Raw genomic sequence first — 16,139 nt, 5'->3', positions numbered from 1 at the left:
GTTGATTCATTCATGTTGGATTAGAGGTTAGAGTAGTTTATTTAGGAGACTCTTGCACTTTAATTGTTATGTTGCTGCTCTGATTTGGCTCAATATTCAATCTAATTTGTGCTTGTGATTGGGTATACGCTTAGTTGCCTCATCGATGTTTAATCTTCTCTTAGTTGATTAGACTGTATGGTGCAGGACTGATTGGACTTGAGCATTGCATTCGCTTAGTTTGTAATTTTGAAGACCGAATTATTCTTCGCTTAGTTGGGTGATTCATGTTGGATTTGGATTAGAGTAGTGTGTAATTGTCGTTAATTTGTGATTGGAAGCATAGTAATTGAGTTAATGACCAACTGTTTTAATTATGTATTTGAATTCATGTTCACTGTCATTTTCATTTAGCATTACCATTTGTGTTTTAAATTTAGTTCATTTGCATTAACAAAACTCTTCACTAACCCCCTTCACTACGTGTTTGACCTAATTCTCGAATCACATTTGATTCTTGAGAGACGACCTAGGAGTCACTTCCTAGTCTATACTGCATTCTTATTGTACATCAAATTTGTATCGGGTGCGACACTGATCAGTACATAACAATGTGATTATTAAAAGTTTTATTAAAATTATAAGGAATATGTTGAGAATAAATAGTTACCAAAATATATCTTATTTGTTAGCTTTTATAGCATTATGGTTATACAAAGGTATTTTGTGGTTTTCTATGTATCATATATAGTAGTTTCTTATTATTTTATTAACTTAAAAAGGTGGTCCTCTTTATAAATATGAAAATAAAATAAATGTACACAAAACTATTACAAAACATAACATACATTATTAATTGTCATAATTTCGTATATATAATTGCATTAAAAAGTTTTTGTGTATTTACAAATATTATAACGGTAAAAGACATCATTAACAAAGATAATATTATGAAATATTTAATATATTTTGAATATTAAATGTTAAATGTTTTATCCATTTGAAGTCTATTCATATATTTTAAACTTGAAAAAAAAGTATAAAAGAAATCTGAATAATATTCAAATAATTGATTTTGATATATTAATATTGTAAAATATGTATATTTTACTAATCAAAATTTTTAGATATTTAAAGCATTGTATAAAAGTTAACTAATTCCAATAATATAATAATGTAAAGACTTAAAAAATAACCATTTAATAGTGATAAAGGTTTAAAAATAGTGAGACTGAGTTATTTAAATATTAAAAATTTTTAATATAAATAATTTTGTATTAATAATTTTTATTATTTTAAACATTATCTCTAGAAACCACTTTTGACTTCTCTTAAGAGTTCAACCTTTCTGGTGTGAGATTGAAGAACCAATATTGTAGGATTAATTCTTGTAGTGAGTTCTTCAATTTGAACTAATCAATTTCTCTATTTGCATAAGTTGAGTTTTACCTCTTTTGTTAGTTGTTTCTGTTACATGTGAGTTTTTTTCCACTTGCTTGCATGTTTTTAGTCATCTATATGAGTCATTGATAGTAAGTGATCATAACTATGTCCTGATCGTTCTTGTGAGGTTTCTATGGGTAGATAAAACATCTTGCAAGTTGGGAGGAGTTTTGCTCATTAGGGTATTGTGAGTTGTTGGTTTAGTAAGGGAAGCTAATTGTATTAAGTTATAAATACCTTATAATTTCTAACTGTAGGATTGTATGGTGAATTGACTGGATAGTAGGTCATTGGTGTGTGAGTTTTAAATTACATGACAGAGCTCTATGATTAAGATTTGATTTGAATTTATGGTTTGAATGTTTGATTCATAAATACTAGTTGGTTTGGACTTGGTTTTGTGTGTTTAAGAAAATTATAATCTGGGTAATTGGTCAATTGGTATGAGTTTAATATTTAAAACTATTTTGAACTAATTCATTGAGAAAGGAGTACCACTTTGATAAATTGAAAAGGTAAAAATTCCTTTAAAAACACAAAAATACAAGTGTTGATATATGTTATAGCACTCAGAAGGCGTTAGGGTGACGCTAAGTGTCCATTTTTGCAAATGATTTAGCGTTGAGTTGCACCAGGGTACTGTTGAGCGTCGTCTTTGTAATGCAAGTCATGGAGCGACCATTTCAACTCTAGACAACTAAGCGTCAGAATTGTATCACTAAGTGCTCAATTTTATGAGAAGAATGACATTGAGCATCACTCGTGTCGTTGAGCGTCACCTTTTGCGAAAGGTTTGGCGTTAAGAGCCACCTTTGAGTACCAGTTTGTATGTTTGAATTATTTTTCTTATCAGGCTATTTGAGATAGATTTACAATCAAATTTATGTATGTTTATGAGTACTATGGTTTCATTGAATATTGTTGTGAATATTAGTTTGTTAAATCATGGTATGAAAGCAGTGGTGGTGATGTAATGATTTTTAGGGAGGAAATCCTATCTTGTGTGTAAATCTCTAGGGTGTATCTTGAGGTAAGGACTCTTCCATTTTGTGTAGTCATCTTGAACTTTGTTAATCATTCATACATGTAGAGGAGAATGATTAGGTGATGAAAGTGGTATGAGGTCTTGTCATAAGGATGGTCTCAAAGTTCTTATGACCGTGATAAAGACTAACCTTGTGTGTTAACTTGGTAAAGTAATATTTTGTCACAGATCTAGATAAATTGAGTCTAGACGAGTTTGATTTCATGTATAAATGCGTGAAAGTTATGTGATGAAATTTAAAATGTTATTGGGTATTTTGGTACTATTTATATTTTCAGCGAGCTTACCTTACGTGTATCTAGATTATTTAATTATTTATAAAAACCTTTTTGCACATTAGCTTACCCTTTTGTTTATTTTAGTATTTTTCTTGTATTTTTGTTTGTTTCTTTTGCAATGATCACCTTATTGAGTGTGAACAGATAAGATGTAGATATTGATACATTACCGGTGAAAGATGGTGATGTAGTGAAATTTTTTATTTTATCAATCTTATAACGTCTTATTTGTCAACTGCTAAAAATGGTATAATAAAGTGACTCATAATTAGGGATGGCAAAAAAATCCGTGCCCGCGGATATCCGCGGATAAAATCCGCGACGGATAGTTGATACCCGCGGATATTTACTACCCGCAACCCGCGGGTAGCGGATATTTTAATACCCGCTTATAAACGGGTCGGGTGTGGGTATTATACTATCGTATCCGCATATACCCGCTACCCGCAAAAAATAAAAATAAAATTTAATTTATATTTTATTAAGTTAAATTTAATTAAAATTAACATTAATTTATATTTTACAAGATTAAATTTAATTAAAATTGAATTTGAATTTAAATTTAAATTTAAATTTAATTTAATTTATATTATATTTTATATATTTTTTGTAATTCTATTTAAATTTTATTTTAATAATTTATTAAAATATATTTTTTTTAATATTTGCGGGTATCCGCGGATTTTAAAATACCCGCGAATATTTTTTAAGCAGGTATCCGTACGGGTAGCGGGTCGGGTAGCGGATGAATTTTTTTTGTCAGGTCGGATTTTGGGTAGGCACTATCCGTGCCCCGACCCGTTGCCATCCCTACTCATAATCAAAACATAATATATCTTAACTAAATTGATGTATATTTTTTGTAAGGAAAGAAAAAGATTAATAATAACAAAGTTGTGATTTAAAATAATATATTGTAGTTTTATAATAAAATAAGGAGGTTACTAAAGAATGAAAAATAAGATAAAAATAAAAACCATTTATGTTAGTGACTGAAAATGCAATAATATATATTGCACAGTATAGATATGAATATTTCTTCCTCTACTCTTTTAAACCGTTGAAGTACTTGTCATTCATTCTAAAATGAAATTTTTGAAACATAATATTTAATTATTGAGGTGAGATGCACATAGGCCTTAGAAGAAGGCACACAAAGTTTGTAACTAGTGTCATCATTCTCAAGGCTTAAGCATACCACATTGTACTTGACAACCTCCAGAATTAGGATATTCATTCATTATATTGCTGTACCACTCTTCTACCCTTCACAATACCCTTTCTGCTCTTTCTCTTTCTTGGTAACCTTCCCATCAAAACCCATCTTCTCATTCACAATCACGTTTTTCTTATTCTAACTTTTTAATGCTTTTTTTGTTGCTTTTGGGGGTTACATTGCATGCTTTCAATTTAAATTTCGAATTTTTACTGATTTTCTGCGCCTGACTCTATAAGGGTTGTTTCTTATTTTTTGTTTTTGGGTTTGCGACTTTTATTTTATTTTTTTCTTTTGTCGGGTGGTTTTTTGAAGAGTGTTTGGTTAACTGTTTTGTGGATGATCCCAGGTTGATAGATTGGTGTGAAGAGAGTCATGGGAAGACTATTCTTGATCAATCTGGAAGGAAAGTTCTATTGCTGCAAACACTGTCAAACACATTTTGCTCTTGATGATGACATTATCTCCAAGGTTTTTAAATCTTTTCTCTCTATTTTCCCTTCCCTTGAACTTCAATTTGGTTTCTTGGTGCCTGAATGTACAATTTTTAAGTGAGAATTATGGGTTTTTACTAAATAACTAGTTGATATATATTTATGTAAGATTTTTGTAGTTTGTTCCTTACTGGATGATCATAATGAGAGGAATGTAGTGATTCTCCCCAGAGAGAGGTTGACAATGGAAGAACATAGTGTGTGGTAAACTCAGGTGGGGTGTGAAAAATATCAGATAGATATCCACGCCAGTTAATATTTTTTATCTTGTTGGGATTATAAAAATGTGGCATTTCAGAACAGTGTTTGTGTCAAACAATGCTAACACTTAGAATGGTGCTCCTAAACAGTCTATTAGGAATACACATAAGAATTTCCTTTACAAAATTTTCAAATACTAAACATATTTATATATGGTTCCAATTTTGAGATACTTGTTGATGTTCTACTTTTAGCCATCTGCGGTATTAGTTCATAAGTGTTTCTTACAAATTTGAGGATGAAGTGTGTGAAAGAAATCTTCAAATAGGCTATATATCTTTAAAGACTTTTAAAATCGACATTTTGATGGAATTTCCTAATTTAATTCTTCATTTATATTTGAATGATCCTGCTGCTAGTGTCAGGAACATGGTAAAATCTTTTTGTCATTTGACATCCCTATCTGGACTTGTTTAAACTATGGATTTTGTATCTCAGTGTATTTAAATCTCATCAATCAGTAATTTATTTGCCAACTATGTTTTGATTTGAATCTATTTAAGAATTGGTATGTGATGCCTTCACATGAAACTTCTAGGGCATTAAGATTATTATCTCCCTGATTCTGCTATACTTTTTGCAAAATTCACTTTTGTAACTGAGAGAAGTATTGGGAAAGATTAGAATAGTTGGTGCTCCTGCTTCCCTTTGTTGCCAATGTGTATTTTCTTTTGTCCACTGCCGTGGATCACTACTACTAGTAGTAGTAGGTAAAGTTGAAGGGAAAAGAGAATCACTTAAGGTTTTCTTATTTATTGCAAGATGATTTTATTGAAAAATAAGTCATGATATTTTTTTTTCGCTCGGGATTGGATTTCTCTACCTGTTGTTCTGCATATTGCTTTGGGAGGTATTCACGTTTGCCAATATGTATTTGAATTGAATCCTTGATTGTACAGTGCACTTTGCAGACTAAATGTATGATTAAAATTTGGAACTTATATACATTCTAAGCCCCTTTTTTTCTTAGTCTTTCCATTGCAGGCATGGAAAAGCTTATCTTTTTGATAAAGTGTAAGTGTTACTTGACTTCCTCACTGCCACATTAACATAAGCATTACTTGGTGTGGATGTAGAACCTTTATTCTTGTACGATTGTTGTGCAATAATGTATATAGCCAATATACTTATGCATAATGGCTCTGGTATCATACCTCCTCTTCTACTGATAAAATTTCCTTTTCAATAAAGAATTGAAAGTCACTTTACTGTGGAATTGGAAATGTTTTTGATACAAACTTATCTTTCCAAATCTTGAATGCAGCAGTACTGCAATTGCACCAGATGAAAATTGAAAACTTAAGATCAGTGTTAGAAGTTGTTTTTGTCGTATATGAATGCTTCAAATAACATCTTGTTAATCTCTGTTATGGCAGTGTGAATGTGACAATTGGAGAGAAAGAAGAACGGATGATGATAACCGGATTGCATACTGTTGTTGACTTATTCTGTGTTGTATGTGGTTCCATTGTTGGATGGAAATATGTAAGAACTAGTTTCCAAAGCTCATGTTTTGCTATTTACCTTTTGCTTATAATTTTTTTTTGCTCTTAATATGTTTTACTTTGTTTCATTCTAGGAGGCTGCTTATGAGAAGAGTCAAAAGTACAAAGAGGGAAAGTTCATCCTTGAAAGGTAAGCAGTTAGTTAATCTATATTCAGGCACACTCTACAATTGTTACCGAAGAGCAACATGAAAAACTCGTGAGAAACAGCATTTAAACTGTGCTTTTTGAAAAATGATTCCTTCTTTAGTTCACATTTTGATGGAAAGTGCTCTATTATTGAGTAGGTATAAGGTCTTGGGACCTGATGGAAGCCTCTATATGGCAGCTCAAGAAGCTCATGCTGCATTAAGTGATGCTGATGATATTTGAAAATTTGCTCATTCCATGTTTAAATTGTACATTCTTCCTCAGCTTAGAACTGCTATATTTGCAATACACATCTCAGTGCTTGTGAAAGTTGAGTTCTATTTGATAGTAATGTTAACATATCAATGGCTTCTAGCATATTTCTTGGAGGACACGTCTCATTAGTTCTTTTAGAAATTTAAAGTTTGTAAAGTATATTTTCTGTATCAGAAATCATGTTTTCTAGAGATGTCTTTTGACCAAGTTTCTCATAAGAATATTTTCATGAAAAACGTAAGAATCTAACTTTTTATACTTAGTACATAATTTTCAAAAACCAGACCCCAAATACAAATGATGTCACGGAGAGAAAGTAATATTTGGTTTTAATAATTGAATTGGTTTACGTGTATTTTTCGTTAGTATAGCATATTTTAGTTAAATAAACTGAAAGAAAAAGAATCATATAGTGAAGAACTTTTTTTTTCCTCAAAACAAAAATTAATGAAACCACGTACTTTGTGAGTTAGATATAGATTTTTTTAAAAATACATTTATTTTTCTGACCTTTTCAAAAGATGGGTTTTGTGGGTTAAACTTAAACTGGTTAAAAAGTCTATGTATTCATTCCTAATTTGAACTGAAACATTTCCTTTTACTGTTTTAAAATATAAATGAAATCATTTAAAAATTAAAAGAAATGATGGTTGTGGGAAAAAAATATTGTGATGATTATTAAGTAGTAACTGTTGTACCAATTGTTTCCAAGTTGAAACAAAAAGTTTATTGAAGTGATGGACCTGAATATGCTGTCAGGTTTGCAGAAATTGAGTTCTCAATCTTTTTCAAAATTCAAAAACAACAGCGTATAGCTAATTCTTCCTCTTTTTCTTTATATAATTTATTACTATATTTCAAATACTAGAGTAATTTGATTTAGTGATTTTCCAAATATTTACTTCTATAAATCATTGAGTATCAAAAGTATCTAGTTATGCAAATTAGTTGGTATTATTTTACTCTTTGCAAAGCAACTTTCTTATTTTTTGTAAATTTTGAAATTACTGTTTTTATTATTATAATAAACCATATTCAGTTTTAATTACATTAGATTTCTTTTATACACATATCATTAAATTTAGAATATAAGAGTGTGTACATTTAAATCTGGTTTATCGGTTTAGAAAATTGCATCGGGAATCTGAATTCAATCCAATAATAGAATTTGGTTATCCTGATATTCAGTTTATGTTTTTTCAATTTTCTATTTAAGTTTTACAATTTCTACTGGATTAAGTTGACAGCGGATTATTTTTTGAAAGCAAATAAATAAAACTATTTTTTAATATTAAAATATTGAATCGAGATACTTAATTAAAATATAATTAAATTATTTAATAAAAATAAAAAATTGCATAAAAAAATCGATTATCACATATTTCAATTCTTTTTCTTTGCATTTAACTGTTAGAATCGATCTATAAAAACCAGTAACGCCTATCATCTTTTTCACAAACATTTCTTTGGTGAGTATTCTCCACTAACTTGGTACAATAATAGAATGAGTGAGATTTTTTTCTAAACTATATGCAGAAAATTTATACATCCAAAAATTAATTTTTGAAATGTTGGGTTAAATATAAGAAGTTTTGCATTTAGAAATATTTCCCTAAGTAGGAGATGGAAGTATATAAGTGGCTTTGTGCCACTACTAAGTAAAAGAAAAGAAGAAAGCGTTTTTCCATATATATGTAAGCTACAAAGTAAAAGTTGTATGAATCTAAAAATCTCAACCTTAATCACATGTCTGTTTCTACTTATGCACTTTTTAATTTTCACATAGAGTTGTGCACACCTATGAGTTGGTCTTTTGGGAAATGAAATTCCCTTCTGCCCACACTTTTCTCATTCCCCCTTATTCAACCTCTCCACGAAAATTGAATGCATATTCATAGCTGATGCGATCCTTAATTAACAAAGGATTAGGATGAGAGGACACTTATAAAATCAACTAAATTAAAAAAACTGCAAAGAGTAGTTAAATATTATATCTCATAACTTATATTTTTCAAAATATTTCGGATATAATTTAAATTTAAAGTAATTTGGATTAAATTTAGATTGAATCTACTTTTGCCAATTAGATAAAATTTAATAGATTAATCTAATATATTTAACTATTACATTAATTAATTATAAGTTATATCGACTCATTTTATCTTGAATTCAAACCAATTTATGTTCACTTATGTTTAGTTTAATCGACTTGATTTAAGTTTGGGTTGTCTCATCTCAATATTGGTCAAAGTTAACTCGAGTTCACTTGGATATACTTGGCTTGACTTAGGCCCTTGTTGACTTCAATGACACTGTTAAACCTTGGGTTTGAGATGATTCAGCTAGACCTTGGGTCCAATGACTTCATTTAATTCTTCATTAGACCCGACTCACCTTGACTTTTTACTCGGATTGACTCGTCTTGAACTTTGGTCTAGGTAAACTCGTCTCAACCTTCAACCCGGGTTAACTCATCTTGACCTTTGACCAAGATGAACTTTCTCGACCTTTGGCTCCAGCCAATTCGACTTAACTTTCGACACGAGCTGACTCAACTCAACCTCTAACACATAATGACTCAGCTTGACCTTTGATACGGACTATATCAGATCAATCTTCGTATTGACCTAACTCAACATGATTTTTTAGCATGAACCAACTTAGCTTGACCTTTGCCACAAGCTGGCTCAACTCAATTTTTTGGCTTTGATCAACATGGCTTGACCTTTTGGTCCAAGCCAATTTAATTTGACCTTTGTCCCAAACTGACTAACCTCGAACTTCATTTTGAACCAACTCATCTAGATCTTTAGCTCGAGAGACTCGACTATCTAGTTTGATTTGACTCGATCTTTGTCTTGGGCTAACTTCGCTAAACTATTAGCCTGAATTAACTCTACTCAACCTTGGAGCCAATCTAATTTGGCTTAAGAGAGTTACTTCCTCCACCACCACCAAATACTCTCTACACCTCCCCATGACAAATTTGCCTTTCTTTACCTCGTAGTAAATTTTCACCAACATTAACCTACTTCACTAATTACATCTAATGGTCCCCTATATAAGAAATGCACCCCCACACCGAACTTGCACACGAAAATCATCTATCCCTTTCTTTCTTCTTCCTCTGTGTTTCATTGTCCTTTGTGAGATCATGGTGGTAGTGTGAGAGGGATTTAAATAATTAAAAGAAATTAAACCAACGGATGTGGCTCCATCCCCTTATCCGTTTAAATAATCAAATAAAAGAGATTTAAATAATAATGCGTAAAAAATTAATTTAATTACCAAATTAAAGTAACAAATTATATATAATTACCTAACTAATTAAAAAAAATATTTAAATAATATGTATATATTATTTTAAAATACAATAAATTAATACACTAAAAACTAAAATAAAAATAATAAAAATAAAATCAACAATCCTCCACGGATATGGAATATTAGAATATCAGTCAACGAATATGTGAGATCCGTTTAATAAAATACAACATAATTAAATAAAAATTATTTCCATAACTAAATTAAAAAAAAGTAATTAAACTAAAACACTAAAATAAATACTAAATGTAAACACAATATATATAGAAATTTAAAATAAAATAAATTAATAAACTAAAAAAACCACCCAGGGCACCACAGATGTCTCACATCTGTTTGGCCTTCAAACAGATGTGCGACATCCATCAACGAATATGCGACATCCGTTCCAGTGCCAAACGAATACGCGACATTCAGTGCCAAACAGATATGTGACATCCGTTCTAGCCCACCGGTCATCTTCTTCGGATACACAGCACAGTAAACACACACACATAGCACTGATAAAATAACAACGATCAAACCACTCCAGCAAACCAAACATACAACACACATTCAAATTAAATTCAAAGATCTAAAGAAAACCAACCTCTTGTAGACCAACAAAAATATCCACCCACGAATCACCACCAACGAACCACCGACGTACCACCACCGCAACATGAACACCCATACCACCACTCCACAAACGGATATGTTGAAAATGGGTTGGCACCAAACAGATTTGGATGGATGAGAAAGAGAGTTGGGGTGAGAAAAACAGATCTCACCACCGAAAGAGAGAAAAAAGTGAGAGAGAGCACGGATCTCACGAGAGAAGAGAGTGAGAGAGAGAGAGAGCTGGGATGGGGGGTGCGGCTGAATGAGAGAGAAAATGAAAAATAATTTAGGGTTTCAGATAAAAAAGGTTAAAGTAAAAAAGGTAAATATTTAGAGGATCATTTTGTCATTAAAAAATTTGTGGGAAGATGTAGGAAGTATTGTATTAGTGGTGGTGGAGGGAGCAACTCTCTTGGCTTAATCTAGTCATCAGCAGTCTTTGCTCAATTTCTTGATTTTGGATTTTCAAAATAAAAAAAATAATCTAGTCTATTGATCAAAATATAATTAAACGAATTGAACTTAAAATTCAAAAATATAAATTTGAATTATGGATGAATTCATTTAAATAAACTTAAAATAATATAAATTTTGAGTATTATATTGATTTGACAATTTGATTTTTTTTCCTACCATTAGTTAGATTAAGAATTGTACAATTTTATATTTGACTTTTACTCACTTTTGTTTGAATTTTTTATATAGTAGTGTAATAAATAAGAATGACAAATTAATCTGTTTTCATTAATATTGTTCAAACTCATTCTAATTTTTACAGAAATTCCTATATTAACAGGATAAAAATATAAGTACAAATATACTTGATATTTTAAATTGGGTATGAAATGAAAATGAAGCATATTCATCATGTTCCTATTATACTTGTTTTTTCTCCTCGTATTCATATTTTTTTAAATTATTAAAACATTTTTAATTTATTAGGTAATCTAGCACACTTATGTTGACTTTTATTTTATTCTTATTTTTCTAAGTTATTTCTAATATAAATATGTGATTTTTTTATAATTATTTTATATTTATTCAATTGTTATTTTGATGCTCTTATTTAATCGTCATACAATGATGCTTTTTTTCTTGATATTTGACATTAGAGAAAAAAAGAATTAAATATCTTATTAACATTAAATACTAGATAATATCTTAATTTTTTTGGTTATAATTTTTATTTTCTATCACGAAAATATTTAATTAATATTTAAAATAATAAAAGAACAAATACAACACATGTATTGGTATACTATTTTCCATAAGAACGAAAATAAAATAAAAATTATATACTAATTAGATATAAAAGTAAATATTATGAAGATGTGGGTGAAATGAACCTAAATAATTTATCTCTACACACATTCCAGTCAATGTGCATCCCATTTTTATTGAACTATTTTATTTGGTTTTTTAACTTTAAATGAAAATTAGAATTAGTTCTTTTTTTGAAATTTTGAATTAATTTGGTTTCTCACTTTTAGAATGGTGTGAAACTAATCATTTTAACTAAATTTAGTTAGATTTATCTGAGATTTTAAACGTATTTTTCAATTAACATTGAACAAAAAAATGTGTTAAAAATGTAAACAATTCAAGTATTATCATGAAATACATTTGAAATGTCAAATAAATTTAAACAAAATTATTAAAAGAACTAAATTCACACATTTATAAAATTTAGAAACTAAATTGGATCAAAGTTTCAAAAATGAACTAATTTCAATTTTCACTTAAAATTAAAACTTAAAAATAAAAAAAACATACCTAACCATGGTAATAATCTTATATTTATAGTAAAAACAGTCATTTATAAATCATAAGTTTTTACTCATTTGATAATTAAGAGTGATTTCTACGTTTTAATAAAAAAAGAAAAAATAGTAGCTTTAAGTATCTTCATTCCTCCTTTATCTATCTCTTTCATTTTATATTAAAATAGAGCAACATAAAAAGTTATGTAGAACTTTTATTTTAGCCAACTACTTGAAATATATTATTTTTGTTATTTTAATTTCTAAATGATTTTATGAACAAATTGGTCTCCAAAAATATCAATTTTTTAATCGTTTTACTTTATCAATTTTGTCAATTGAGTAAAAACTTTTTTTTTTTTTAAATAAAAGGTTTTAGGGAGAGTAAATTACATTGGTCCTCCTTGGGAGATATTAGTATTACGATAACTTCTCTAATGTTAAAAACAAACAATTTATTTATCAATGTTAAAGTAAATCACATATTCTCCTTTATCCTAAAACACTTGAGTGCTATACTATATTCACTTTTGCTCTTAAGATACATAGTTTAGTTCAACTAACTTAGCATCAATAAGAATATTCTTTAAAATATTTTTAATTAAAAATATACTTAAATATTTTTAACTTACCAACTTATTCTTTAACCACTTAATACATTGCTTCCAACATCAATGTAGCTTTTCTTGGCGAGGAGTTCTAAGCAAAGTAAATACTTTAAAAGTCACAATATAACTAAATTTGTTGTTAGTAAGAAATAAAGGCTTGAAAATATTTTGTTTTAGCAAAGCTTTAACAAAAAGTTAAAAATGGATAAAAGATTATATACTCAAATATGTAGAGAAAGAGGGTGCACACCTTTTAATATATATAAAAAAACCCACATCATAACATAATACTTACACTTTTTTTTAAGAATTAAATTGTTTACTAAAACATGTTTAAAAAGGTATTTTTACTTATATGGAACCAAAACTTCTAACAAATGTAAGATTTCTTTTCTTTTTTTTTTCACACAAATACAAAATTAATTAACGGCACATCTAAAGAAATTGAAATTGTGATTTACAATTTTTTTTAATAATAATAGAAATGAACTTTTTCTTATACTTTTATTTGAATTGAGATTATTATAGAATGGGATTAATAACTTAGGTTGAGTAACACAAAAGTATTTAATAAATTGATCTAAAATAATCTATGTTAGATGTTTATCATTTATTAATTGTAATATACTTTTTACGTACTTTATAATTTATTTAATCCTCATCACTACTGATCCGTATACTTTTATTATTTTTAACTTCTGTTACCTATCTTTAAATTCACATAAACAAAAAGTATAAAATTCTAAGTAAAAATAAAAATTAAATTTAATTAATAGTCAGTAAAGAAATTTAGTCAAACAAAACAACTTATCCAAAGAAAATAATATATATAATTTAAAAATGAAAACATAAAATATTTAATAAAAGTGTAACTATTTTCTGAATAAATAAAATTATAAGTAGGAATAATAATAAATTTTTAAAAAAAATGAAATGAAAAAAAAATATTTATGATGGTGATGAAACCTGGCAGGGTGTGGGGGCATTGATTCAGTGATGATGGTTGAGCAGTTCAGAGCCAATCATAAATGTTATTTGCAAATTCATTAAGCAAAACATCTATGCCTTTCCAATGGGACCCTCAAAATCGCAGAGGAGCGTCTTCCTCCAATCCAAATTTTGAACCGCACGATTTACGAGGACCCATCTTCTCTCTCCCTTCACCACCATCCGATCCGTCTTTTCTACATCTCGAGGAATCCAACAGCCCACGTTTCATCTTTGACCCATCATAATTTTTTAAACGTGCGACTCCCATCTTACCTTCTTACCCCCCAACTTTGAATTTCCACCCAATTAACCTATTTCAATTTTGAATCATTCTATATCACAAATCATTAAATTATTTATACTCCATTTGGGTCATAACATTGATGCTACATGTGGTGATGTGCATTAGAGAATGTCTTTGTCCATTTTTTATAAACTATATACCTAATATATAAAGTATTTTTTATAGTATTGAAAATAAATAATATTACTTTAATATAGAATTAAAATCATTAAATTGTGTCATCTAGGTGTAAATAAACATTAAATTATATTGTATTAAAAAGTGAACTCAAAATAAATTTAATCTCATAAAATTAATTTAATAAGATAAAATTTATTAGAATTTTCAACATTTATTAGACTTTGTCTTTATAATAATATATGAAATATTAAGTCTAAATTAGGAGTTGGAAACCTCTCCCATTCAACTTTTTTTATATTTTACAAGGCAAAGGTGAGCAACCCAAAAAAAGAATGGAGTGATTGAATTGATATGCATTTTCATTTGAAAGGATAAAAAAGTCTAAAATGGAAGAATGTGTTGTGGGCACTTAACACATTTATAGCAAAATACCAACTAATTGTGTAATGCTTAGTGAAAAAATGGCAAGAAGGACAAAAGTGATTGAGATTCACACTTTTTTATGCTATTACAAACAGGACAGAATTTATGTTTATTGTTCTCTTTTATTTTTTTCACTTTTTAGTACATAGGTGCATGCATTTGTTCTTTTTCTGGACTCATTTTTTCTTGGAATGATAATGCCCTACATGTTTCAAATTAAAAGACTCATCTTTATCCAATAATAAAAATAAAGGACTCGCCATTAATTAACTTAGTTTTGCAAGTTATGCAAACCACTAAGAAAATGGTAAAAGATACCTAAACAAATGAATCTCACCCTAGCCTTTTGTTAACAAGTTTGGTACCTTAATTATACAAAAAACAATTACTAGATGTCAACTCTTAATTAATACTATATATAATTATTTACTCACTTGTAACATCTTTTTTAGCCCATTTTCTGTGTTTTACTTTTACAATTTTACTCTTTTTTGGGCATGTAGTTCTTATTTACAGGCTATTTACATGAGAATAATGTTGTTGTTTCATAAATGTTTATGACTTTTTTTTCCATAACTTTTTCTTTTTTATTTTTTCATTACATCCACAGTTTAGTCCATTTTTTTTATTTTCTTACTTTTCTTTTACTATTTAATTAAATTATTTAAAAGCTTTTGTCGGTGTAAAATTTTTCTTTACATATTATTGACATAAATATTTTAAAGTTCTAAGAAAATGTGCCGTTCATGTTTTTTGTATTTATTTCCCTTCGTACAGTTTAATCTAAGCCAACATTCATGTTATTCTCTCTTACCTGTCTATTTTTCTGTAAGAAAAAATATTTTGTATTTTATAAGTTTATGGTCGTTTAATTATTATCCTTTTAAGCATATTTTCAACACTTGTTATTAATAAAATATTAATTATCTTTTATCTTTTTAGATAAATAGATAAAAAGTCAGATATTTATTAAAAACGTAGATGAGATGTAAAGACCATTGATTTTGTTTGGTAACATTTCTTCCATTAAATAATAATAGTCTTTAGATTACATTTTTCTTCTTTGAAATCATGGGATGTGTTTAAATTGCTTGTTGAATTTAATTTTCTACCAATTATAAATACATCTTAGGTCATCCTAATACAACTATCATAATTAATATCATAAAATTAAAATTTGAGTCTTATATAACATTTCATCGAAACATGTTCACGTTATATTAATATTCTAAAATCTTCAACAAAATTTTGAATCATAAGAATTTTTTTTTTAACTTTAAAAAGATGAATATAAGTAAAAGTTATTAAAATATAGATTTTATGGAACTTTAAAATTAAAATTAAAATTATAAAGAAATATTTTAAATAGTTTGTGTTTAATTTT

At 28.3% G+C, this 16,139-nt stretch overlaps 1 protein-coding gene across 1 annotated transcript; it reads left to right on the top strand.

Annotated features, from left to right (window-relative positions):
* The first annotated feature begins 3,869 nt into the window (after positions 1 to 3,869).
* On the top strand, positions 3,870 to 6,817 carry LOC124822378 (protein yippee-like). The gene is made up of 6 exons (XM_047294374.2): positions 3,870 to 4,046; positions 4,311 to 4,432; positions 5,687 to 5,730; positions 6,093 to 6,201; positions 6,296 to 6,351; positions 6,509 to 6,817. Exons 2-6 carry the CDS (start codon positions 4,337 to 4,339, stop codon positions 6,591 to 6,593), a joined length of 390 nt encoding a protein of 129 aa, XP_047150330.1. The 5' UTR covers positions 3,870 to 4,046; positions 4,311 to 4,336; the 3' UTR covers positions 6,594 to 6,817.
* The last annotated feature ends 9,322 nt before the right edge of the window (positions 6,818 to 16,139 follow it).

This window comes from Vigna umbellata, chromosome 3 (genome assembly GCF_029865625.1).
Source record: "Vigna umbellata cultivar VRB3 chromosome 3, Vumbellata_1.0, whole genome shotgun sequence".
Taxonomy (NCBI): domain Eukaryota; kingdom Viridiplantae; phylum Streptophyta; class Magnoliopsida; order Fabales; family Fabaceae; genus Vigna; species Vigna umbellata.
The sequence above is the reverse complement of the archived record's forward strand: the minus strand, read 5'-3'. Positions and strand labels throughout refer to the sequence as shown.

Coding starts and splice junctions, on each gene's coding strand:
- LOC124822378 (XM_047294374.2), top strand. CDS start 4,337: ATGGGAAGACTATTCTTGATCAATCTGGAAGGAAAGTTCTATTGCTGC. Junction 6,202..6,295: donor CCATTGTTGGATGGAAATAT/GTAAGAACTAGT, acceptor GTTTCATTCTAG/GAGGCTGCTTATGAGAAGAG. Junction 6,352..6,508: donor GGAAAGTTCATCCTTGAAAG/GTAAGCAGTTAG, acceptor ATTATTGAGTAG/GTATAAGGTCTTGGGACCTG.